Here is a 25,854-nt window from a genome sequence, read left to right as displayed (position 1 = left end):
TATTAGCTTCAAAATAATCACACTATAAAACATTTTAAGCTTCAGTGTGAGTTAGGTGTAATTCTGGAAATTTGCCAATAATTGACTTATTTTGGAAATTTCAGTAATTATAGGCCTAGATACATACACACAGCCTATAGTTATATATGTTTAAAATAGTTTAACATATAATACATAGTTGACAGTACCAGTATATGTCAAAACTGTTAACTTTTACATTGCAACTGAAGCATAACACTGGCACAAATTTAAATTACGGTCATTCATTTCATGCTGATGAATACCACAACATAAAACTTAAAGACTTCAACAGTATAATTTTAATGATATTACATGTTGCATGAACAAGAAAGTCACAGTACATACCTGGTAAAAGATAAATATAAAGGGCTGTTGATATAAGTACAGTGTTTGTCTTCTCAATTGTAACTGATGTATTTTGTACTCAGTGAAAAATGTATATTTAACTGGCGCATGTATTGGCAGTTTGGCTTTCAGTGGAGCAATAAAACTGAAAATTATACATGGTATTACTAGTAATTATCCTTTAGTTGTAACTGAAACATTGTTTAGCATACTGACTCACAGTGGTATATTACAGTATTACACTGGAGTGTTCTGTACTGCACTATTATTAAAGTGATCCACCATGACACAAATATCAGTTTCAAATGAATCACACTGAAAAACACTGAAAAAATAAAAAAATAATTTTTACCGAACCTAACCTAACAACCTAATCTTACCTAACCTTACCTAACCCAACCTAACCTTCAGTATGACCTAACCTGTAATTTAATTTGTTGTACTAACACATCCAACATTCTTGATCATCACTGCTATGGAGAATATAGATTATGCCCGATTTCGTTTGGGTGAAACTCTGGAATAATACCAAAACGAGGCCTGTAACATCGACCCTCCCCCTCTTTTCCCTCACACACATATGGCCATGTGGGTCTTGTACTCTGTGACATTAGCATAATTGGGATATCCCATGACATCTGCAGCTGCAAAAAATGATAAATATGCCATTATCTACTCACAAATCATCGGCTCACCTGATATAAAATGCTTGCTATTGAGTCTGGTGTAGGCCGTCGGCTGCCAATTCTCCTTCTTCACGGCACCTACCGTATCCACTTATAATGCCTTTCCTCATTGGCTGGAAGCTGGTAGAAGTATACACCACTTCCAGTTTTCTGCCTTGTCTTACAGTCGAAGGCACAGCAGTGGAATACCGTTGTGGAATCTGCAATACTCTCTCTCTAGACTTCCGATAATTTACCGTCTAATGTGGCGTCGTAAACAAAAGCCACATGACTCGTGGCGTCCCATGGAAAAGATCTATTATGAAGAAAAACATTACCCGAAATAAAAATTGCTCTTGAGTTAACTTAGGGTCCGTCTAATTTTTTTTTCTGTACAGTTACTTCTGGACAGGAAAAGTAATAATGGTACGATTTGTGGAAGACATCATTATGATTATTATTAGTCAGCTGATCTCTGCTGCTGCAGCTGCTGTTGTTGTCACCCATTATCGTTTATTCGAATGCACACGAAATATCGACTTAACTGATGAAGAAAAACAGATGCACTACTGTTTCATTTCAGCAAATATGAAGTCACTCTGAAATTACGATATTTATATATAACCTGTTTCAATTTCTACAGCTAAGTTTATGGGTTAAGTACCCTGCCATTGGCAAAATATCCCTAAATTGAAAGCCGATTTCCTCATTTCCTCATTTGTATCCGAATTCCCCAAATCTGGGGATAATTCTCCATGGTTGGCGACACTGGTTGGCAAAGCGGCCACGTGTGTGAGTTACTGTATATAGTATAACCTCCTGCCTCAACCTGCTCTCGCTCGCAACCGTATGCCCGTTCTCAATCCGGACACACACTAACACAGCCACCTCCCCATAGACTAAAATGGCGATAAATAAGGAAGGTACGAAAGAGGTGTTATAGTAAGCTTCCTAATCGCACGAGAATACAACACATATTAACCAAATATTGTTTTCTTTCCCTTGTGCCTTTCTTAATCGGACTGGGGAAACCTGATCTTATTACGATACTACTAAAGGTAGGATGGAGAAAAAATTACAAATATAAAAAAATAAAACCCACCAGTTAACACTTACAATAGGACTTGCAGGTTGGGTCTGGGTGGAATACCTTCTCGTTCCATACATAAGAAGATAAGATCATAAGAAAACTGGAGTAGGCCAGTCGGCTCATGCTAGGCAGCTCCTACAAGAGTGTGACAAAACTACTAGAAAAAACAGAGATAGCAAAGAAGAAGGCTCTCCTCCGCCCACCAAACCCTCCTACCGAAAACGGCAGGAAAAGGTGAGAAAGAACACACGATGTAGAAAAACTAACGTGGGAATTACATAGGAAAGTGTGAAGGAGATTCATGGGGGTAGGATAAATTGGCTAATCAATCAATCAATCAATCAATCATTTCCTGTGGCACCCTCGGGGATGCATAGGGCCTCGATGAACTCACACCACCACATCCTATCTTGTGCTAACTCCTCAAGATCTCCCCAACACTCATCTCCAGCTTCCCGTCTCATTGTCCTCACCCACGTCTCTTTTGGCCTTCCTCTACCTCTCCTACCAAGTGCCACCCACCCTGGTGTACCTCGTACTATTCCCTGTCTCCTATACACATGTCCTAGCCACTTCCATCGTGAGAATCTAACATATTCATCGATCGGCTGCACTCCCGTTATTTCTCTAATTCTACTATTTGGTATCCTTTCCCACCATTTAACTCCTAATATTCTTCTAAGTGCCTTATTTTCAAACACCAAGAATTTATTTTCCATAGTCACTGTGCTGTACCAAGACTCGTGTCCATAAATTAAGATACTCCTAACCATTACCTTATAAAGTTTGATTTTTTGTATGCACAGAGAAATTGTTATTATTCCAAATATTTTTAAGCATTCCCATTGCCTGATTAGCCTTCTTTAACCTTTCCTCGAATTCAAAGTTCAAAGAAATTGGCTAATCACCACAGCATAAACGGTTAAGCCAATCAGTTTCATGGGGGTAGAATAAATCCGTTAATCACCAGAGTATAAAGATTTAACCCACTCAGATTCCACCTAACGAGCCTGACCTGACTGCGAAGCAAGGTACTCGTAAATGTAACCTGACTTACTGGAGACCGATATTTACCACCATGATATTATTTTTTTCAGTTTACGGTATGTCCGGTCCTATAGAGGGACCCCTTCACGTAATGGCACCGATATGACCAGGTGGTTCCACTGCCTGGTTATACAAACCTCCCTTAACCTACTCCTTATCCCCCAAAAGGAAGGACTAGGGTAACTTCAGTCTGCGGTCTCTGGGATCACATTCAGATGGGTCTGGGGACTGCAACTACTACTACTACTACTACTACTACTACTACTACTACTACTGCTACTACTACTACGGTATGTCAGCTGAAAGGGTGCTACGATATTCATCCATACTTAATGTTAAATTTTATGATAACACAATCAAAACATTTATTGACAATTGTCATGGTTTTGCTTTTGCTTTTTCACATTATTCACTCCATTTCCATTGCGCTGCCTCTTTATAAACTGTAGTGAAGACGAAAGTATAATAAGTCAACCATAGCTACATGTGAATCCCTTCAGTACAAAGACTATATCTATCTATATCTGTCTATCTATATATATATCTGTCTATCTATCTATCTATCTATCTATATGTATGTATGTATGTATATATACTTGTATATGTTTAGTGCAATAGTAAAGGCTTCACATAAATACCAAAAAGAGTCAGAGAAAAATGCAAATCAATTAAAGTTAATTGATTACAAATCACCAGTGGAGCATTTCTGACTGAATCCATATCGACGGTCAGAGTAAAGTTTACGAATGGAAAGATGCTTCAGAATCATCATAATTAAGATAGATTCAAAGGCTTCAGAAATACAAAAGATGAGGCTGTTTTGGTGATAACAACGGGTTTGACTGATGGATGGATGGGAGAAATATTCCCGGCTGTGCAGCAGGCACGGTTAAATGCCGCCGGATTTCTATGATTACGACTCAAAGGAAATGGGTAATAGACACAACGATAAGAATTAAAAAAAAAACTGAAAGGCAACCAAGTCATTAAATATTCAGTATAAAAACAAACATTAAAAAACAGTGCATAAAAACATTTAATACATGACAGCGGTTACCCTTCTTGGAGACAGGCTGAATGAGGGCAAACTTCCAGAGAGAGAATGTGTGCTGTTGCCAAGAGTTTAACAGGTGTAATAATCAGCCTAATTGCCCCCAGTGTCCTCAGTATAGGACGGAACTGGGTATTTTCAAATGTTAATAATGGAGGGTACCCAGGGGTAGGGACCTGTGAGCTTCACGACAAGCGGAGGGCAGTACGCTTCGTGCCCTTCCAGCACAATCCCTCACACAGGAATCCTGGGAGCTATCGGGTTAAATTAAAGCTATAATAAAGCCTGTGAAATATGTTACCTGGATGCAATTGCCCATTTGAGACTCGCAAAACTCCATCGTCCTTGGTTTACTGCATTGAGTTAGCGCTGGGGAGAGGAAGGAAGTAATTGTGAGATTTTGACACATGAATGAAGTGATGTGGCAATAAATATTGCTACACACCAGCATAACCCAGCATAACTGTAACTCTCTCTCTCTCTCTCTCTCTCTCTCTCTCTCTCTCTCTCTCTCTCACACACACACACACACACACACACACACACACACACACACACACACACACACACACACACACACACACACACACACACATATATATGTCCATCCATCCGTCATCCAATCCTACGTTGCCCCATGAGGAGCGTAGGAGCCCGGGGCTAGGCAGTTGGTCCTGACATTTAAGATGAGAGTGACCAGCCTCACTCATCCCTGAGTGGCATTACGTGAGCAATAAACCCCAACCAACCCTTCGATATAAACCTTCACCGGCTTAATCCGATTGGAGCACAATAATTACCCACTAAACCACCAGGCACCAAAATTTGGTTATGTGATTACCACCCAGCGTAGTAAATGGTTTCCTGGTGTACAGGAAACCATTTGGCTTGTCACTCAGTGTAGAGTCACCCATAGGCAGAAGGAAGAGGAAAGAATCAAGGAATGAAAGACAGAAGAGGGAGTGTAAAGTCACCCGTAGGCAGAAGGATGAGGAAAGAATAAACGAAAGAAAGATAGAAGAAGATGGAAGGAAAGAAGGATGGAGGAGAGGACAGGGCAGACATCTGAGAGCAGCACTACATTGAGTGGATGGTGAGCGCCCCCACCTACCACAATTATATATATGTACACGAGTATATACCGCTATACAGTCATAACACTGGCGATGCATCATACACCCTTGTCTCATTCAACTGTTGATATTTAAGCACTTCCTTAGATATCCACGTTGTAGGCTATACACTACCATCATTGAAAAAAAACGCACCATTCAGCAGCTCTCCATCCACACCATACATCCGCAAAGCGATCCATAATCCTTCCGCATTCACCCTGATACACCTTTTTCAGATCCATAAATATTATAGATACTGTACCCTCCTTCACACTTGCATTCTTCACTTTCTCACTGTAAATATTTGATCCACACATCCCCTACCACACCCCTACCACACTTGAGCCTGTATTAACGTTAGTTCAAGAAGCTCCCTAGCACCTTTTCCTTATCAGTATTTTTTTTTTTTTTTTGCTAACAGTTCATTAAATAATCTCCAGTGTGTTATATTTTGTCATCCATGTTGCCGTTTAAAAGACAAATACAACATAAAAGGCAGCAGTAGGAGGTAGTAAGGAAATAAATAACTGAGGAAAGGGTATTACGAAGCTTCCTTAATGGCCTAGACTACGTGTCTTGTAAACACACTGTTCATACTAACCAGACATTCTGATATATTCCCCACCTTTCCTTTAATTATTCTTCCATATATGATTCCTAAATACACTCAAAAAGACTATAGGCTACCCTATTTGACTGACCTGTGCAGCTGAAATGTATAGGGCGAGTAGGGTGTGTTTGAATTGCGGCTGCTGATTGGCCGCCGATGATGTAAATTGACAGCTCTTCTTATTTTAACACATACATATTTATAGTTTTCAACTGCTGGAATATAACCAGCCAATTCAAATAAGGAGTAATATCCGAAGCTTAAGAGGTCTAAATTAGCTTCAAAAGTTTACTGTTATCAAGCAATATTAAAGATGATAAATTTTATAAAACGATGAGTGACGTTTGACGCAAATTATCCACCCACGGTGCACACCCACGTCTGCATGTTGCCCTGCATCCACCCATGGTGTTAGGGTTGGCACCCGTTCCTTAAAATACGGATTCGTTCCGTACTGGAGAGAGAGCTGTTGCGTTCCGTTTTGAACGTACAAGGAACGCCATTTGTTCCGTATTTAGCTGTCTGAATGGTCAAGCAGATGAACGTCAATATTTTATTATTACAGTGAGCGCATTTTTCGGTCAGTCATAAAACCTGACTGTAATATTATGCCTTTATCGACAACAATAAATATTGCCAATTAATCAGGGTCGTTCTCCGGTACGTGTGAAGTACGCGACGTAACATGAGCGATGAGACCGTCATACCCTCCCCCTACGCAGAGACTTCAGAGTTGTGCTGACTTTATCACAACTATAGAGTAAGATAAAAGGCTTCTTGTTGCAGCAAGGGACAACACAAAGTATTCATGGGAAAAATAATGGAAGGAATGGCTGATAATATTTGTTTCCCTGATTCACTCAAAAAGTTCCATTTTTCGTAGGATATTTTTTTTTTTAGAAGAAACAAAAATTGTGCTAAATCTTATTCAATGCCGGATTAAATGATGTTATTGGGTCATTATCATTATTTTATATATGTATCTTACTTTTAAGTTCTCAGATTTAAATGAAAAATTACTACCTGTAAAATTTCATTCAAAATTCAAGGTTTTCTCGATTGAAACAGCTGCATTCAGCCATTTTGGATATCTGACATTATGACATTACATTACATTACATTACATTACATTACATGACAATACAGTGTAATATGAAACCATTTGCAACGGCTATTGTAATTTAGTATATGGAAAAATCCTGGTACATTTTATTTTAAACTATGCTGTGTTATGAACATGAATGACTGTAAATAAACACGATGGTTTAGTGTCTTTGTCGAAGCATATCATATAATTTAGAAATTCCAGAGACTAGTCACGTCAGTGACTCACTAGAATTAAAACATGTCCTCGTCACCCTCGTGTTTAGTGCAGTTAGCCTCAAAATGCCCCTGAAGTAATACATATACAAAAATTTTCTCGGGAGGGGGGACTCACAGTTCCCCCTCCCTCCGTACCCCCCTCCACCCACACCCGGTGGACAGGCTCGCTCAGCTCGCCACGATTGTTTATACTTACACAACTGCGTTCCTTATTTTTCAGAGCTCGAGGTGGGAACCCTACATGGTGTACACCTACTTCCGCATGTTGCACTATAATATCCACCTACGGTGTACACCCACGTCCGCATGTTGTACTACAATACATGCCTGCATTTACTTCAAGGACATCAAACACACCCTACTCCCCCATACATCTCAGGAGCACAGGTGAACCAAATAGACTATAATTATACTTTACTTGTATTTACACCCACTTCTTCCACCCTTATTTTCGTACAGGAGCATAACTAAGGTATTCTTACGCTCCATAATTTCTCTATTACTAATTTCTAGTATAATCCCTAAGAAATATTTATGCCACTCTCCCCGCTACGGTTTGACCCATATTCTAGTCAGTTGAGGAAGCTCGCTGGCACCTTTACCTAAGTAATTTATTTTGTTAATTAAACCTAACTTTTCCTCTTCGTGGTATAGTAATCATTTAGAAATCACCGCATTGTGCATAAATAATGTATAAAGGGATATAAACCAACTATATCCAAAAATAAATCGCTAAGGAAAAGGTACTAGGGAGGTTCGTTACGTGACGAGAATACGAGCATATATCACATCAATACCTGCAGCTTTTACGTTGTTTAATCTCACAGCATTAAAACAAACAAACAAATATATCCTACTCACTCATCTTCCAATCATACAGGTCCCTGAGATTATACTTGGTTGGACTCTCAACACGACAGCCCATGATTCCCGTCTCGCCCGATGGTTGAGAGGCTGCCATCATCACCATCATCATCATCATCACCATCATCATCACCGGAGTCAGCAGTGTCTTCATGATCGACAATTATACCGCAGCTTTCCAATCTGAAGACGAGATAGGTTAGGTTAGTTTAGGTTAGTTAGATAAGGTCCGGTTAGGTTAGGTTAGTTAGATAAGGTCAGGTTAGGTTAGATTAGTTAGATAAGGTGTAGGTTAGGTTAGTTAGATAAGGTCAGGTTAGGTTAGGTTAGTTAGATAAGGTCAGGTTAGGTTAGGTTAGTTAGATAAGGTCAGGTTAGGTTAGGTTAGTTAGATAAGGTCAGGTTAGGTTAGGTTAGTTAGATAAGGTCAGGTTAGGTTAGGTTAGTTAGATAAGGTCAGGTTAGGTTAGGTTAGTTAGATAAGGTCAGGTTAGGTTAGGTTAGTTAGATAAGGTCAGGTTAGGTTAGGTTAGTTAGATAAGGTCAGGTTAGGTTAGGTTAGTTAGATAAGGTCAGGTTAGGTTAGGTTAGTCAGATAAGGTCAGGTTAGGTTAGGTTAGTTAGATAAGGTCAGGTTATGCTAGCTTACTGTTGTTAGATTAGGTTGCTACTAGGTTACGTTAGGTGAGGTTTGGTTAGGGTAGGTTGGGCGATTATTTTTAGATTACTTTGCTACAAGAATACGTTAGGGGAAGCTAGGTTAGGTTAGGTTAGGTTAGACTACTGGTTTTAGATTATTTTTGTACTAGATTACATTAAACGAGATTAGGTTACATTGTTACTTTAATTTAGCTCAGGCTGGGTTGGATTGTTAGGGTTACATTTGGCTAAGTTACATTGTTAGACTTGGGTTGTTTTTGGCAGAGGTTCAGCAGTGAAGCTTTATGAAAGTTAGGTTTAATAATGATGTTAGGGTTAGATTAGGTCAGTGTTTCTTAATTCTTGAGTGGCGGTCTAACACTAAATTGCCCACCACATCGAGTAGGCTGCATTAAAGGGAGGGGGGGGGGTATCTTTCATGAAAATCCACCAAGAAAATAATTCTTCTTCCTCTTCATCTTTTTTCTTCTTTTTTGTTTTGTTCTTGATCCTCCTCCTCCTCTTCTTCTTCTTCTTCTTGATTTATTTCTTGATCTTCTTTTTTTAGACTTCACTTGCTACGTCTTTCGTGCCCAACTTTCCTCTGTAGTCCATCAGTGGTTGTAGTGAGGGGTCGGTGTAGTGCGATGCAATGCTACCTACACTAAGGTAAATTATAGTATACTGGCCTCTTTACTTGATTTACCTCCAGTTCAAGTGATTCATTCATTAGCGGACAATGTAACTGTGACTGTTGTTGCTGTGGCCTATGGTTCATCTGGATGGGAACCCGGTGGACTGCAGGCAGAAGCTGATCTTTCTCTGCAGCCCACCATCCTCCTTTCTGGGTTTACGGATGGAGATGATAGGCGTTTGTATAACCTGGCAGCAATTTCGTCTGGTTATATCGGTGCACAGTGTCGGATTAACTGTGAGACAAATAAGGTAACTGCGCCATAGCCTCCGGAAGAAGGAGGCCTCCACAGTTTGTTCTCCCAAGTACTTTTCTTTCCATCTTCCACTTATCGTTTTAGTAATGAGCCAGTATTCTCTTCGGTTGAGGAGGCACCTTTACACCTTTTCTTAAGTGATTTATTTTGTTCATTACACATTACTGTCCTCTTCTGTGTTCCATAAATCCTTCCAGTATCGCTATACTTTGTACACATAACGTACAAAGGACATTATACAGCCATGTCCAAAGTTTAATCACAACGGAAGAGGTGTTGGGAAACTTAGTCAACCGGTAAGAATACAAGCCAAGGAGCTTAAATGTAAACGGACGTGATAAGACTGTGTTAGTAATATTTTTCATAACGACGTTCCAGACAGATATATGATGTAAACTGGCATAATGGCTTTATCCCGTCACCTCGGAGGCGTTCTTGTACTATAGGATCTTCGCAAATAAAAGTGACTCCTTAAAATTAACTTCAAGGCCTTCACCTACCATCTTCCGACCCTGTTAGTGCCACCACGAGCAGGGGTCCCTCTCCAGTAAGTGTGACTGTATGCAGTAAATGATTATCTAAGATCTGACTTAAGCCAGTCACGATTTGTACTGCAGCCCTGAGGTATTAACAAAGCACACGCCTTTGTCTTAATAGCTGTGACAAGATAATGAGTGTGTGTGTGTGTAACAAAATACAATGCTGTCTGAATACCTGGCACAAGAATGCTGTGTGTGTGTGTGTGTGTGTGTGTGTGTGTGTGTGTGTGTGTGTGTGTGTGTGTGTGTGTGTGTGTGCGTGTGTGTGTACGTAACAAAACTCAAGCCTATGTCTGAACACCTGGCACAAGAGTGCTGTGTGTGTGTGTGTGTGTGTTGTCGTGGTGGGAGGCTTGTATACCCCGCAAATCTGGTGGGCCGCACCAGTGTGTGAAGATTCCCCCTGGACTCAGCAGGAGGATAGAGTTACCCATGTGGGTGAGGCGATCAGTGGGGGGTCAGATTAAGTGTTCCCAGGTCCATTGAACTTGCGGAGTACCCTTAGGATGGCTTAAAGGTACAGGAGTAAAGCCCAAACGAATAATCCGTGAGTGCGGTCCCTTGGAATGCGGGGCTCGACAGAGAGAGCTCCCGGCAGACTCCTGCAACCCTGCTCAGTAGATGATCGCCGTGAATCTTCATGCCACTGTCACAGACTGTTGAAAGACCAAGTCTTGTGGTGTTAAGTACTGAGGACCCTCACTATCGCACAAAATCCATTCATTGTGCAAGCCCACTGCTATACTCACTTCCTGTTTCATTCTTTCATCAAAATCAAGAGACCTACGGCGACAGGATATGGTGACGATGAGAGGTCATGGATGTGGCTAGAAGTCATTAGTTAGAGTCCTGCACATGTAAGCACTGGCCCAATGGTCTCTGGGATGATGGCATAACAGCAGTTCATGCAGCATCCAGCACTACGAAGCAGACGATACCCAGGTGCTTACCCCTGATGGGGGGAGGTTTAGAAAAGGTAGCCTTAACTTTTGCTGCTCCACACCACCAGGGCAGATAGCCGCAGCAGTATAGGCATCTCACACTGCAGCCAAAAATCCTAAAGAAGCCCTCTGACTCTTGCTACCTGGAATATTCGACCTTGCTTGGTACTGACCACGACACACAAACAAGCTGTAGAAGTGCCATTATTGCTCATGAACTGAAAAGATAAAAAAATTATATTGCTACCTTGCCTGACCCTCGTCATTCAGGAGAGAGCCAACTAACTGAAGCAGGAAGAAGGGTGTACCTATTTTTGGAGGGGATATCCAGATGATATTAGAAGAAACCATGGTATTGGCTTTGCAGTTTGAAGCAACCTACTACAGAAGATCCAAGAATCACCTGTGAGTATATCGGAGAGGTTGATGTCCTGCGGCATACCGCTCTGCAAAAGCCAATATGCAACACTTATCAGTGTCTGGGCCCCAACGCTTGACCCAAAGGACACCGCCAATTATTCCTTTTATGCCACTCTGGATGCTTCCATTCGCTAAATACTTCATAATGCCAAACTCTTCCTGCTTGTAGATATTAATGCCAAAGTAGGACAAGATAATCATCTATGGAAAGGTATTATAGGTTGCCACGGTGTTGGTAACATAAACAACAGTGACTTTAAACTAGTTTCCTTATGCACGAAATGCAGTCTAGTCATAACCAACACGATTTTCAATTTAAGATTAAACAAAAGACCACATAGCATCTAACTGACTGTCACTGTAAGGCAGCAATATCGAAGAAAAGTTCTTATAACCTGAGCTATGAGAGGTGCTGAGTGCTCAGCAGACCATAACCTTATAGTCACCAAACTGCAGTTAGTCATATACTCAGAAATTCACCATAGACCATGTTTCAAAACTAAAATGAGCATTTTAGAGGATGCGACAACTTGTAACACCTTCCACAGCACTATTACAGAGAAGCTTTCTCAATGTCAACCACTAGACCCAAACAACAATGCACCAAACCTAGACACAGAGTGGCTGAACATTAAGATGCTACTTCAAAGCACTGCAGAAGAAACCCTAGGCTTCTTCACTCGCTGGCAAAAAAGACTGGTTTGATGAAAATGCTGAGGGCATACATGACCGTGGACCATGCAGTGAAAAATAGAGCACAAAACAACTGGCTGGCTCATCCTAGCTCGTTAGCCCTAAAGACTGATTTCCAGGGATCTTAGAAGTGAAACCCAGAGAAAACTGCGTGACACGGAGAACAAAAGGTGTACTGAACAAGCAAAAGAGCTGCAAAGACAGACTGATATTAATAACCAACATAGGTTCTACAAGTTCATAAAAACCATCTAACACAACATAACCCCTACTGGATCAGCTGAAGGAGACCTCCTCAAAGACAAGCAAGCAAGACAGATAGCCACAAGACGTCAGTGCATTACTGAATCAAAGAAACCTAGTGGAGCACAGTATCCTTGAAAACATCCCAAATCTTCCTCCAGCAGCAGATCTCAGTGTCCCACCCACACTTGTAGAAACTGTTCAGGCCAGTTGATGTTTAAAAAGTAAAAGCCTTGGCCCTGATGGCCTACCACAAGTCTCATATTGACTATCTGGAAGCAAGAACGAATTCCGCCTGAATGGCGTGCTTGAGATAATATAACCATCTAAAAGAAGAAAAGTGGACCACTCAAACTGTTACAACATCAGGGGCATCTCCCTCCTTGTGAATGCTAGCAAAGTAATAGGCAATATCATCCTGACATGTAGAGGTGTATGGTATTTAGGAGGACTACTGGGCCTTGGTAGCAGGCTGTGAAGCCTATGCCCAGAGTCACAAACACACACACACACACAAAAAAAAAAATCCAAGCTGGCAAAACATCTACCTGAGTCAACACTTCCTGAAGCATAACGTGGATTCCGGAAGGAACGAAATACCTGTGATGATCTTTATTTCTCTACAGATACAAGGAAAATGCCAGGTGTAGAAACATGACCTATATATTACATTCATCGATCTTGCAAAAGCATTTGATACTGTCAACAGAGAACTTTCATGAAATGCTCTTTCAAAATTTGGAGTTTCAAACAAGTTTCTTACCAACCAGAAAAGTCTGTATGCAACATGAATGTTCGTGTGTCCATAAGAGGAAGCAAATCCGAACCCTTCAACGTGAACATGGGCGTAAAGCAAGGATGTGTCCTGGCTCCTGTCATTTTCATCATGAGGATTCATTTGTTGGTGACATCCTATTTACTTCACAAACAAATCAACCCTGATGATGGAATTAAAATCCAGTTCCGTCTAGACGGTAACTTAGTTATTCTCAGAAGTCTTCAAGTACCAACGCAGACTGAAATGGCTCATTCCTAGAGTTGATGACTGCTCTGACCTTGCACATACCTACAGAAGCCCTACAAGCATCGTTTCTAATATGTACGATGCAAAAGGGCTACGAAAAATGCCAATAAACAGAAATAACATCTTAGAGAAACAAACCAGGAGAACGTCTTGCATTTCAGATAAATGATAAAAATGTAAAACAGGTGGATAAATTTACGTACCTTGGTAGTGTGTTCACAGATAAATGTAACTCTGATGCAGAAGTACTTGCACGAATCAACAATTTTTGGCCTCTTTTGGACGTCTTATATCCAGTGTCTTTGAAAATACCAACTTGAGAATCGAGACGAAGATATCAGTATATACGGCTGTATGCCTCTCCATCATCTTATACTGTACTGAATCCTGAACTACGTACCTGTGTCACATTAATCAGCTTGAATAATTTCATATCCAGTGCTTACAGCTCATCCTAGGACTCATGTAGGAGGATATAATCTCTCTCTCTCTCTCTCTCTCTCTCTCTCACACAAATAATCTAGCAGGGAAAGTCAGCCAGCATAGAATCCATGCTGACTAAAATAAAAATGAGATGGGTCGGACACGTGTTCCGGATGCCTAAGAACCGCCATCCCCGTCAGGTTATTTTTTGGTCACCTCCTTACAGCAGAACGCAACCCAGGGGTACAGAAGAACACATGTAAAGATCATATAAGGACAACTCCGAAGAAATGCAACATCATTTCAAAAGATCTGTGAGGACTCCATATTATAATAATACAACTCATAGATAGATAGATAGATAGATAGATAGGTAGATAGATAGATAGAAGCACCAAGCCAGGGGGTAAGAGAGGAAGTGTGTCAGCAACCCTTGCAACTCTTAAGTGAAGGAATGCTGGTTGTGCACCGGAAGCTGTACATATACACAGACATACAGTGTTCTAGAAGCTTCACAACAGTACAGCCCACGTGACACGACCCCTGCTAAACGAGAATGTAGGAATCAGAGCTCAGAATGGGGCAAGCCATAGAACCGGCAGGTAGTGGAGAGATCAAATAAGAAGAGGGGTCCGACTAGACTTAGTAAATTAAGTCCATGTGTAATACATATGCTGCTCATCTTAGACTTTCTTTGAAGATAATAAATCAAGATCAACTCCCTATATTCATCTTTAAGTCCTCCTGCTCTTCAATTACCAAAATAACTTTAACCAAAACTCAAGACTTACATATTACAAGACTAAAGAGTTACATATATATAAATGGTGGCTACGAAGTTCCAACAATAAATGATGGCAGTAACGATCGACTCTACGCATACGAACCATCATTTCTACAAAAGCAGGCGAAACTGTAACCAAGATCAGCTCCAGTTCTACAGCTGATTCTACATTATCAAGAAACTACAATTCTACGATCAAGTAACCACAAGCGAGTATACAATAAGAAGAACGAGTCTACGAGCCTACGAGTCTGCGACCATACAGTAGCAATGACGAGTTACGAGTGAGGATCAACGAGCTGTACGATTAACTACAAATAACAAGTCTACAATACAACTCTATAATCTTCTTCATGCAACTTCAAGCAGCAGCAAGAAGAATAAAAAAAAACAAGTAAACAAAAAGCAAGAACAAAGCAACAAGCACTAGATCCCCAACACTCTCTCCTACCGCCCCCTGACTTTCACTGCTGACGCAGGTCAAGACGATGCGGCAAACGCCAGAGCTACATTTATAACGCATCTTACTCACCTTTCCTCACTCAGGCTACTTATCGCTACTCAGTTACTCACCACAGCAACCAGTGTGGGAAGCCGACGTCACCATGTGTATCTTGTGAGACGAAGTCACCATGCGTGTTTGCTGAGACGACCCCACGCCAGTCGACGTGTGACTGACACCAGGTACTTCTCACTCACTACTCGTTACTCATTCTTATTCACATAGCTCCTACTCATACTCATTTATTTCGACAGTATTGAGTGGGGATTCGACGTTCTATGGTGAGGTTCGCCTGTGAGTACAACTGTTAACCACTACATTCATCAGGCCATGAAATATCCTGAATAATATCGTCCATCAACACAGCCCTAGAATTATCGAGAGGAGATCTTCATTCAACTATGCATTTATCTTCCGAGATCGACAGCTGCTTATGACACGCCTCTCTGAATGACCATCTGTATCAAGTGGGTGTAATTATACTTACTCATTTCTTCTCAGTGCTTTAAATTAGGTACAATGACCTCCTTTACTTATTTTTATATATACACTTATACACTCACTGTCTATCATTCAGTACAACTTATTTACTAATCTATTTAGTTAGGATATAATCAAAAGACGTATTTCATAACACCATAACTTAGCAACATGAATTCTTTTTAGCTGAGTGATATGACAGGAATATTTTCACCTCCACCCATGTTAGTACCAGATGATACACAGTTAGCGCCCACTGCAGATACACGATTAGGAGAGCACCAGGGCAACACACCCACCCTACAAAATTCACCGCAAACTAAAGATAAAGAAACAAATACCTCAGTTCTAGATGATGATTGGCAAACCTCCTCTGATGTAGCGAGTGAGGACTTAGTCTCTGCCTTGCATACCTATGAAAATATACTTGACATAGTTCATCGTTCAGGGAAAACCTATTCCACTATTCCCTCACACAACGTTAAACAAGTCCAAGTTAAGTTAACAGCAACCAGTGAAAATGAATACCACGGATCAAACATCCCCAACTAATGTTTATGTTTATCATGAAGATAAAACTGCCCCGAAATTCTCTGGCACAGAAAAAGACCATAGTGATGTCATTTCACTGGTTAATCAATGCTAACAGATCTTTGTAAAAAGGCACATTACAGATGAACATGAGAAAATTGCTATTTTTTCCTCTCGGATAAATCAGGAAAGATGCCCGGCAGGAAACTCGCTTAAGTCAGACAAGCTTCTCCCAGGTAAGACATATGATGAATTTAAAACTGAATTTTTGAAGAAATTTTCTGGAGGTATAAACTTTTTGCCAGGTATAATCCCAGAATTACATAAGATTGTAAATCTTGTAAGGGAGCACACTACAAATCATGTGCTCAGTGAAATAACTGCCTATGTCTCCATGATCAAAAGAACATTATTAGCTACCTTAGAAAACTCAACCTGGATAACAGGAGATGGAAAGATGTCCCCAGACTTCATCGTGGACATCATTGGTTATGTAGCTGCCTTGTGTAAATTACCTGATAGGACCCTCAAGATCGCCAAGACGATAGCGTACACCCCAGGTATGTGCTTACTAGTCTTAATGAACGAGGTAGAGATGCAGTGTAGCAAAGCAGGGGTGATCGAAACACAGTCACATTCTTGTAGAATGACGGTGCCTGAGACAGAATCAGCTGTGAAAACAGCTACAACTACCCAAAACAGAGAACAGAATCGATCACGACCCGAAAACAGGCAGAGCAAACAACCAAACGCATCGAGGGTACGATCACAAACACCAGGCTACAGGCAGTTTCGTAAGTTTTCGCGCAGTCCAAGCAGATCTCGCGCCACAGACACCACTAAATATGGGAAGTCATCTCGCAGATCACAGTCAAGAGGTAGGTCCATTCTATGCCATTATTGTGCAAAACCAGGACACACAAAGAATGAATACTTTATCAAAACAAAAGAGGATAGACAAAAGACACAATGATTTGGTCCCTGCTGTAGGCATCACCGGTGCCAAGGTCATTGGACCAGTAACTGTAAAACAGTAGAAAAATTAGTGTCTATTTTCAAATCAGAGGAAGACCAAGTCACGACAAAAAAACGAACAAATGTAAAGGAAGCAAATCTAAAATTCACATAGGAAGCATGTTGGGAAATGAGTGTTTCTTGATACCAGCTGTATGTGAGGATCAAAACGTTTCCTTATTTTTAGACACAGGCTCTCCAGTTAATTTAATAACACAAGAAAAAATAAATAGAATTTTTAGAAATAAGAAGAAAGTAACTTTTCTGGAAGAATCTGATTTAGACTTATATACAGTAGATGGCAAACAAATCACAGGAAAAGATATCATACGGTTAAACATCAGTTTCACAGAGTATACAAGACCAATCTCTGCATTTTTTATATCGTTTAAAACTTAGCAATTAAAGCTCATATGTTACTGGGCTTAAGATGCATGAGAACAGAGAAAATAACTTTACTCCCACAAATGAATAGAATAGACTTTGATTATGAATTCATAGAGGAAATGCCATCAGAGTTCTCACCGATTAGTAAAACAGAACCAAAAAGAATTTGGTAATATTAAAAGCTTAAAACAAACATACACAAACAGATGAGTGTATAGATTCACTCCCCCCCCCCCAGCCTCCAGGACTAGAAACCCAGGTAACAGTACTGATTTATCAGTTTTCCAGTCTATCTCACCAATGATTTAGTTATACCACCTAACTCCTATATGAAAGTTACCATAAACAGCAAATTACGGAATAGTACTGTTCGTGTCTTAGAAAAATCATGTAAAGTAAAAGGATTGTCAGTAGAAAACGCATTGTCAGATGAACGATGAAGGGCAAACTCAGATGTTTCTAATAAATCACATGAATGGGGAAGTACAGTTGAAAAATGGGACTTGTATAGTTATTACTGAAAAATGGCCCGCCCCTGTAGTTGAAATATCCCGCCCCTGTAGTTGAAATAGTTTTAGCTGGAGTCACAAGTGAGATAAAATCTACAAATAGAGAAAGCATAAAACAGAATTTAATTCACTCAGGTGAATTTGATGAAGAAAATGATTTGTTAACCCTGTTGGAACAACACAGGGACACCGTAGCATTACCCGGAGAACAATTAGGGTGTCCTAACTTGATTAATCACAAGATTAATGTGCACCCAGATACACCACCAATTTTCTTACCTGTGTACCGAATCCCATAATCTCAGCGTACACTCGCAAATCAATATGTCAATGAAATGTTAAATCTTGGAATTATTTAGCCATCAGTCTCCCCGTGGAGTGCCCCATTATTCTTCGTGCCCAAATGAAATGGAGAAATGCGTGCGGTTGTAGATTGCCGTAAACTAAACATCACATAATCCCAGACCGATTTCCCATGCCATTGCTAAACGACATTCTGCAGAATATTGGACCAGAAAATAATGTATTTTCCACGATCGATTTGCTAAGTGGTTATTATCAAATTCCTGTAGATCAGCAGTCACGTAAATACACTGCCGTTTCCATAAATAGAGGACGCTATCAGTATAGAAGGATGCCCATGAGACTGAGGACAGCCCCGGGCACATTCCAGCGTCTTAAGAATTACGTATTGTCCGGAATTTTAGGACAAGGAATATTTGTTTATCTTGACGATATTATCATCACAATGAAAGATATCACAGAACATCTCCAGAAATCAGACCTACTCTTACAAAAGCTTGTTGATGCTGGTTTAAAAATGAAGCTTTCTAAATGCAAATTTTGCAACAAGGAAATAAAATTCTTTGGCCACACATTAAGTGCTAATGGTATTCACACCACTAGTGACAAAATACAGGCAATGAGAGATTTTCCTGAACCCACTACGAATGACAAAGTTAGACAATTTTTAGGTCTAGCTGGGTACTATAGGTCATTTGTACAACAATTCTCTCATATAGCCTTTCCTCTGTTCCAACTACGCAAAAAAGATGCTATATTCCAATGAGGAGAAGATCAAAAACAAGCATTTAATAAATATAAAAATAAACTAACAAATGCATCATGTTTGGCATATCCGGATTTCACAAAACTATTTATTATCTGTACAGATGCATCAGTTAAAGGATTAGGGGCTGTACTGATGCAGGAAGATAAAAGAGGACAGAATCAACCAATTGCATTTGCCAGCAGACAAATAAAAGGTGCAGAAAAAAATTATTGCACTACAGACTTAGAGGCACTTCCAGTGGTTTTTGCATTACAAAAGTTTCGAGATTTGGTATATGGTTACGAAATACACTTATTCACCGACCATAAACCGCTAGTGGGTATGTTTAAAGAAAAATTCCTCTCTGGGAGGAGAGCAAGATGGAAATGTACAGTGGAAAACTACAATGTACATATTCATTATATACAAGGCAAAATGAATCTAATAGCCGACACATTATCTAGGAACCTGAAAACAATTCAGGTCGAGGCATTAGATCTCAAAGGGGACATCCCAAACCACGGTGAAATCGCAAAAGCACAAAGACTTGATCCAACATGGTCTTAAGTTATATACAAGTTAGAAAGTGGAGATGACATACAATTACCCAAACTACATGTACCACTAGAACAATTCACAATAATCAATAATGCATTATACAAGATCAACCCAGAACAACTAAAACGCCGAAGAAATAATAACCAATTGGTAGTACCTAATGACATGATACCCCAAGTATTACGAACGATACACGATAGCCCACATGCAGAACATCCTGGAAAGGATAGGACATTCAACCAAGCCCAGTTGTTATATTACTGGCCATCATTACGAAAAGATATAAACAATCATATAGACAGATGCGAATCATGTCCAAAACACAAAGGATACCCAATCACACCTGCACCGATGGGTAATTACCCTGTACCACATCAACCATGGGATGTTGTTGTGGTTGATTTACTCAAGATGCCATTATCATACAATAATAACCAATACTTATTCGAAGCAACAAATTATTTTTCCCGTTATGTAATTTTAGCCCCAGTTAAAGATTAATCAGCAGAGACAGTAGCAAAGGCAATAACAGATAATGTAATATGTCACTTTACTACCTCAAAGGTACTAATAAATGAAAATGGAGGAGAATTTAATTCTGATATCTTACAAGAAATATATAAACAATACAATATAAAAAAGGTTAACGTTTTAGCCTATCACCCAGCATCCAATAGGTTAGTAGAGAGACAAAACAAAAAAGTATTAGATGTGCTACGACACATTCTCAATTAAAATTATGCAAGCTGGGATGATTGGATTCCTAGAGTAGACTCCTCAATTAATGGATCTATAAATAATATAGGAGACACACCACATTTCATTACATATGGGACAGATAAAAAACTACCATATGAGATTCTAGAAGGTATAAATCTACCCATATACAACTACGATGAATACTCTAAACTCCGTTTACGTGAATTCCAGGACATACACAAAAGAGTCAAAAAACAATTAACGATGGCCAAGGAAGAAATGACGGAGGCATTTAATAAAAAGGCAAGAAACTCGCCTATCAGCGTAGGAGACATTGTCTATGGCATCATTCATATGGGAGACAATAAATTATCCCCGAAATTTGAGGGTCCATACAGAGTATTTAACATAAAAAGCAAACAAAGTTTTAATTAGGTCATTGTCATGTGGCGAAGAGAAACAAGTTCATATTGACCATTTAAAACGAGTTTCAAGGGAACTATCCAATAATTATACAGCCTCGGAGACCACCAAACAACCGAACATAACTCATGAAACCAATCAAGAAAACAACAATATATACAAAAATAAATTAAGGTCATATACCAATCAAACATAGGTGCAACGGTTTCAATAAAATCTACAGTACATCATTTACCTGATTTAAATATCGATTTAAACTCCTTCTATAAATGAAATAACAAGCAAGTTATTGTTCTACGTTCGTCAATCGTAACGCACAACATCACTATCATCAACCACAGCATGACCATATTAGAAAATTAATAGATTTTTTTTTTTTTTGTCAGTAGATAACGATGAAGGAACTTATGCTATGGATTCTCCTCTACATAGCAAGAGGATATGCTCACTTAGACCCCCAACACATAGTACGGCAAGGATGCCTCATAGCTCCAACGGCCACGACTTCAATCGTAAAAGATGTCATGAGTACTGAAATCAGTTTGGATTACTTATACGAATTACCTTCTTAGAAGAAAACATCGCAAGACCCATGAGGACCCTGGACTTCATGATAGGAGGCTATGTTTCACAGGCACATAACACACAGGAAGTGGATGAAATAGTGAAGTTAGCGAAATGGAAGATAGAACAGGCGAAGTCAACTATGCTCATCATGATCCAAGAGCTCCCATCTCATGGAACGGAGGTATTGAGTGCCACGAACAACATTACACGTACTCGCCAGAAGCGCGGTTTGTTCGACCTGTGTGGTGCAGTTCTTGGGAACATCTTTGGATTGGCTACAGAGGAAGACCTTCAAGAAATAAACAACAAATTTAATAAAATAGCTCAGGGACTAACATACCAAGATAAATTCACTGCAGGACATAACTCAGCAATGAAGACAATCGTGAAAAATCTGAGAAAGGCGGAAAACATAGCTCTCGAAAGTGTAGATAAAATAAAATGACATGGAAGGAAACATAACACTTTTCCAACACTTCTTCGTCATCACGGAACACATTGACACAATTCTACTCCAATTAGACAACACAAGAGTTCATTACAGGGCATTTATGCAAGGAATTTCAAATGCCGGTAACAGCAAGATCACAATGGACTTACTTCCAGTTCATGAGCTACGTCAGATAATTAGTCAAGGCATACATAAACATAAATTGAAGCCTTTGTTCTGAAGTAGGGATTTCAAGCAATATTATCCATATTTAGAAGCAACACTAACACCAACATCAGTAGTAGTTCATGCACCATTCATAACTGACGACCTGTTCACAGTATACGAAATACACCCCTTCCTTTCTAAGAATAATAACACTTTGGTCATCATCAACATGAACACAGACACCGAACTCATCATGGTCTGCAAGAGACGGAACACTGTCACTTTCGCAAGTGAATCAACAATTGAACGAAAGTGCCGCACATATTTACATGCTGTTCACCTTTATCTTGCGTACATTTTCACGTTTCAGCCTACTGAAACAGTCCCTTGTAAAATGGCTATCATAAGAAATCACAGTATTCATAATCATTGCAACTTCACTTTTGCTCCAGATAAGCTTGTACACCATCAACGCATCGGACACTCACAGTTTTTTTTATTTTACTGATAACACATCAGTTTACATAGTCTGTCCAGATATACCACCATCTCATACTTCAGCATCAGGATTATACATAGCACCAGACTACTGTGCGATATTTACACCATCCATGTCCACTTTATCCACCATCAATCACTATGCCATCCTCAATCATACACACAAACATTTCCACCCACTGCCTGATATGGACTTAAACATGAGCACAAGTATTAAGTTGACTTCACCTAAGTTTGAAACTATGCAACTGATCAACGAAACAATGAAGCCCTGGGGAAGATTTGAGTTTGAGTATGTTTAACTCATATTATCGGTATAGCCCATCACCTACTGTCTTTATAATCTTTTGTATTGTATTCTCCCCTTTGGGGCTAAGATGCGAATGAATGTGTTTGAATGGATGAGTAAATGGAGAGTGAGTCGTCCTGTCTCGGCTACCTCCCTTTCCTTGGGGGAAGCAGCCTAGGTATATAGATAGATAGATAGATTTGCAGTAGTGTTGTTCGCAATGCACAGAATGCATGCAAGAATTGCAAACTTGGAATCAGTATTTAGTGGGGATAAGGTGTGAATTCAAGTAAACCCCCCTGAATGAACTGTACGTATTTTGTATATAGCATTAATTTTACACACACACACACACACACACACAAAAATGAATGACACATGATATAGAAGTATACCAGTATCATTAACTCTATATGAAATATTAATAGCTCTTACCATGATTTTAACTTTGAACTATTTTTTTTTCTTATATGCATTTTACTTTTATGCATACACATCTTACAAAATGTCATACAATAACCAATTTAACCATATTGCATTTGTTCAATTACATATACAACTTGTTCAAAATGTAATATTACTGGATCATTGCAATATTAACATGAATATTATATCTATACAATATTATAATCAATGTTAGGTATTAATAGATTAGCATAAGTCAATGATGAATGCTGTCGGAGGACCGCCAGTTGGCGTGACCGAGAGATGTCAGGACTCCATATTATAATAATACAACTCATAGATAGATAGATAGGTAGACAGACAGATAAAGCACCAAGCCAGGGGGTAAGAGAGGAAGTGTGTCAGCAACCCTTGCAACTCTTAAGTGAAGGAATGCTGGTTGTGCACCGGCAGCTGTACATACACACAGACATGCAGTGTTCTAGAAGCTTCACAACAGTACAGCCCACGTGACATGACCCCTGCTAAACGAGAATGTAGGAATCAGATCTCAGAATGGGGCAAGCCATAGAACCGGCAGGTAGCGGAGAGATCAAATAAGAAGAGGGGTCCGACTAGACTTAGTAAATTAAGTCCATGTGTAATACATACGCTGCTCATCGTAGACTTTCTTTGAAGATAATAAATCAAGATCAACTTCCTGTATTCATCTTTAAGTCCTCCTGCTCTTCAATTACCAAAATAACTTTAACCAAAACTCAAAACTTACGTATTACAAGACTAAAGAGTTACATATATATAAATGGTGGCTATGAAGTTCCAACAGATCTTGATCTTATCAATGCCTCTGGCAGAATACAGTATAATGGAGCCGTCTGCAGTGAAGGAATTATTCTTCCCGAAGAAGCTCTCAACCTGGCTAGAGAAGGGCGTAGACAATGGAGTCACAACCAAAATATTCTCACATCAAACCTGAACATGACAGGCCGACTCTGTGGCAAAGTTTGCTGATCCAGGATTGGTCTGCACAGTCACACACATTGACACCAAAGATGATGACCGAATAGCAAGTGTCGTCTTCTGTAGCAGAGGGTCAGCTTGAAGTTCAAGCTAAGTTTGTGTGTGTGTGTTTGTGTGTGTGTGTGTGTGTGTGTGTGTGTGTGTGTGTGTGTGTGTGTGTGTGTGTGTGTGTGTGTGTGAATATTATACATAATTATGTAGATTAGATCCATGTGTGTGTGTGAATACTATACATATGTAGATTAGATCCATGTGTGTGTGTGTGAATACTATACATATGTAGATTAGATCCATATATGTAGCTTCTATCTTTTTTTTTTTTTTTTGCAAGTAAGAAGGAACTAAAGACCAGGAGCCTGCAAACCGTTCATTCCAAGAAAAAAAGCAAAAACAATACAAAAGATAGCCAAATTCAAGATCAGTTCACTTCGAGATGTCTGGAAACACTGCGTTTGAAAGACTGGAGATCATAAGATGTAGGAAATACAGACAGAGAGAGACTGTTCCAGAGTTGACCTGTTGCATAAATGAAGGACCGGGAATTACGGTTAACTCTTGCATTAGTGAGTTGGACAGAAAGTGGATGAGAGTTTGTTGCTAGACGGGTGCTACGCTCCCGTCGTATACAGGTGGAGGGATGCAAGCAGACAGTTCAGAGGAGCAGTGACCATTGAAGTAATTTTAGCAAAGAGATAAAGATGCAAGAATGCGGTGAAGAGACAGAGGTTGAAGGGAGCCAGTAAAAGGAGGGGAGTTAATGAGATGAAAAACCTTTTGAGAAGGGTGCAAATGATGAGGTGAAAGAGAGGGAGATTGTCCAGGTGCTTGAGGGTGCAAAAGTAGATGGACGTGGGTTAACTGAAACTAAATGGGAGGTGAGAGTGTGAGAGAATGTAAGTATGGGTGGGGTATATGCGCGGGAGTGGATGAGAATGAGAGGTTAAAGCTGGAGTGTGTATTGCTGTGTGCAAGAGATGGAAGAAGAATATAAGTGAGTATAGATCTGTTTGCTCAAGGATTGTGTGGGTAAGTTTGAAAGTTGGATTACAAATGTGAGTGATTGTGTGTGTGTGTGTGTGTGTGTGTGTGTGTGTGTGTGTGTGTGTGTGTGTATGCGCCAACGCAAGATAGTGCAAGCAGAGTTAAAGAAGAGTTCTGGACAAAAGTGGAAGGGAATGAGTGTTTTTGATTGGAAATATGAATGGAAAAGTAAGGAATGTGAAGTTGGATGGAGCAGTTGGTGCGTGGGGTGTGCCTGCAAAAGTGGATGAGAATGGCAGTGCTATAGAGGACATTTCTGCAGGGAGAGGCTTGATGATAGCCAATACCCTCTTCAGACACATATTGATCAACAAGTATACATGGTGAGTGATGTGAAGGGTGGGTGGTGAACTGAATGAACGTAATATGTGTGTGGGTGAGATAATTAGGTGTGTAATGGATACAAAAGCATATTAGAGGTTAGGAGAGCTGACTTTCTGACCACCACTTGGTGATGGTGAGAGTCAAGGTTCAAATGAAATGGAGGAATAGAAG

General features: G+C 39.9%; 2 protein-coding genes across 2 annotated transcripts in view; one reads left to right on the top strand and one right to left on the bottom strand.

Annotated features, from left to right (window-relative positions):
- The window catches only part of LOC145395417 (uncharacterized), a 386,864-nt gene that overhangs the window by 103,556 nt on the left and 257,454 nt on the right, over nt 1-25,854 (top strand). The window lies entirely within an intron of this gene.
- Nucleotides 1-25,854, bottom strand: part of LOC145395449 (uncharacterized) — a 56,948-nt gene that overhangs the window by 26,550 nt on the left and 4,544 nt on the right. The window contains exons 2-3 of the mRNA XM_080269053.1: nt 8,129-8,314; nt 4,521-4,588 (exon numbers count right to left, since the gene is read on the bottom strand). Of these exons, the coding sequence (XP_080125179.1) occupies nt 4,521-4,588; nt 8,129-8,285 (225 nt within the window). The 5' untranslated portion in view covers nt 8,286-8,314. The remainder of the gene's footprint in view (nt 1-4,520; nt 4,589-8,128; nt 8,315-25,854) is intronic.

This window comes from Coenobita brevimanus, chromosome 31 (genome assembly GCF_032717465.1).
Source record: "Coenobita brevimanus isolate Jiangsu-jjx chromosome 31, ASM3271746v2, whole genome shotgun sequence".
NCBI lineage: Eukaryota > Metazoa > Arthropoda > Malacostraca > Decapoda > Coenobitidae > Coenobita > Coenobita brevimanus.
This window is presented reverse-complemented; position numbering and strand designations above follow the sequence as displayed.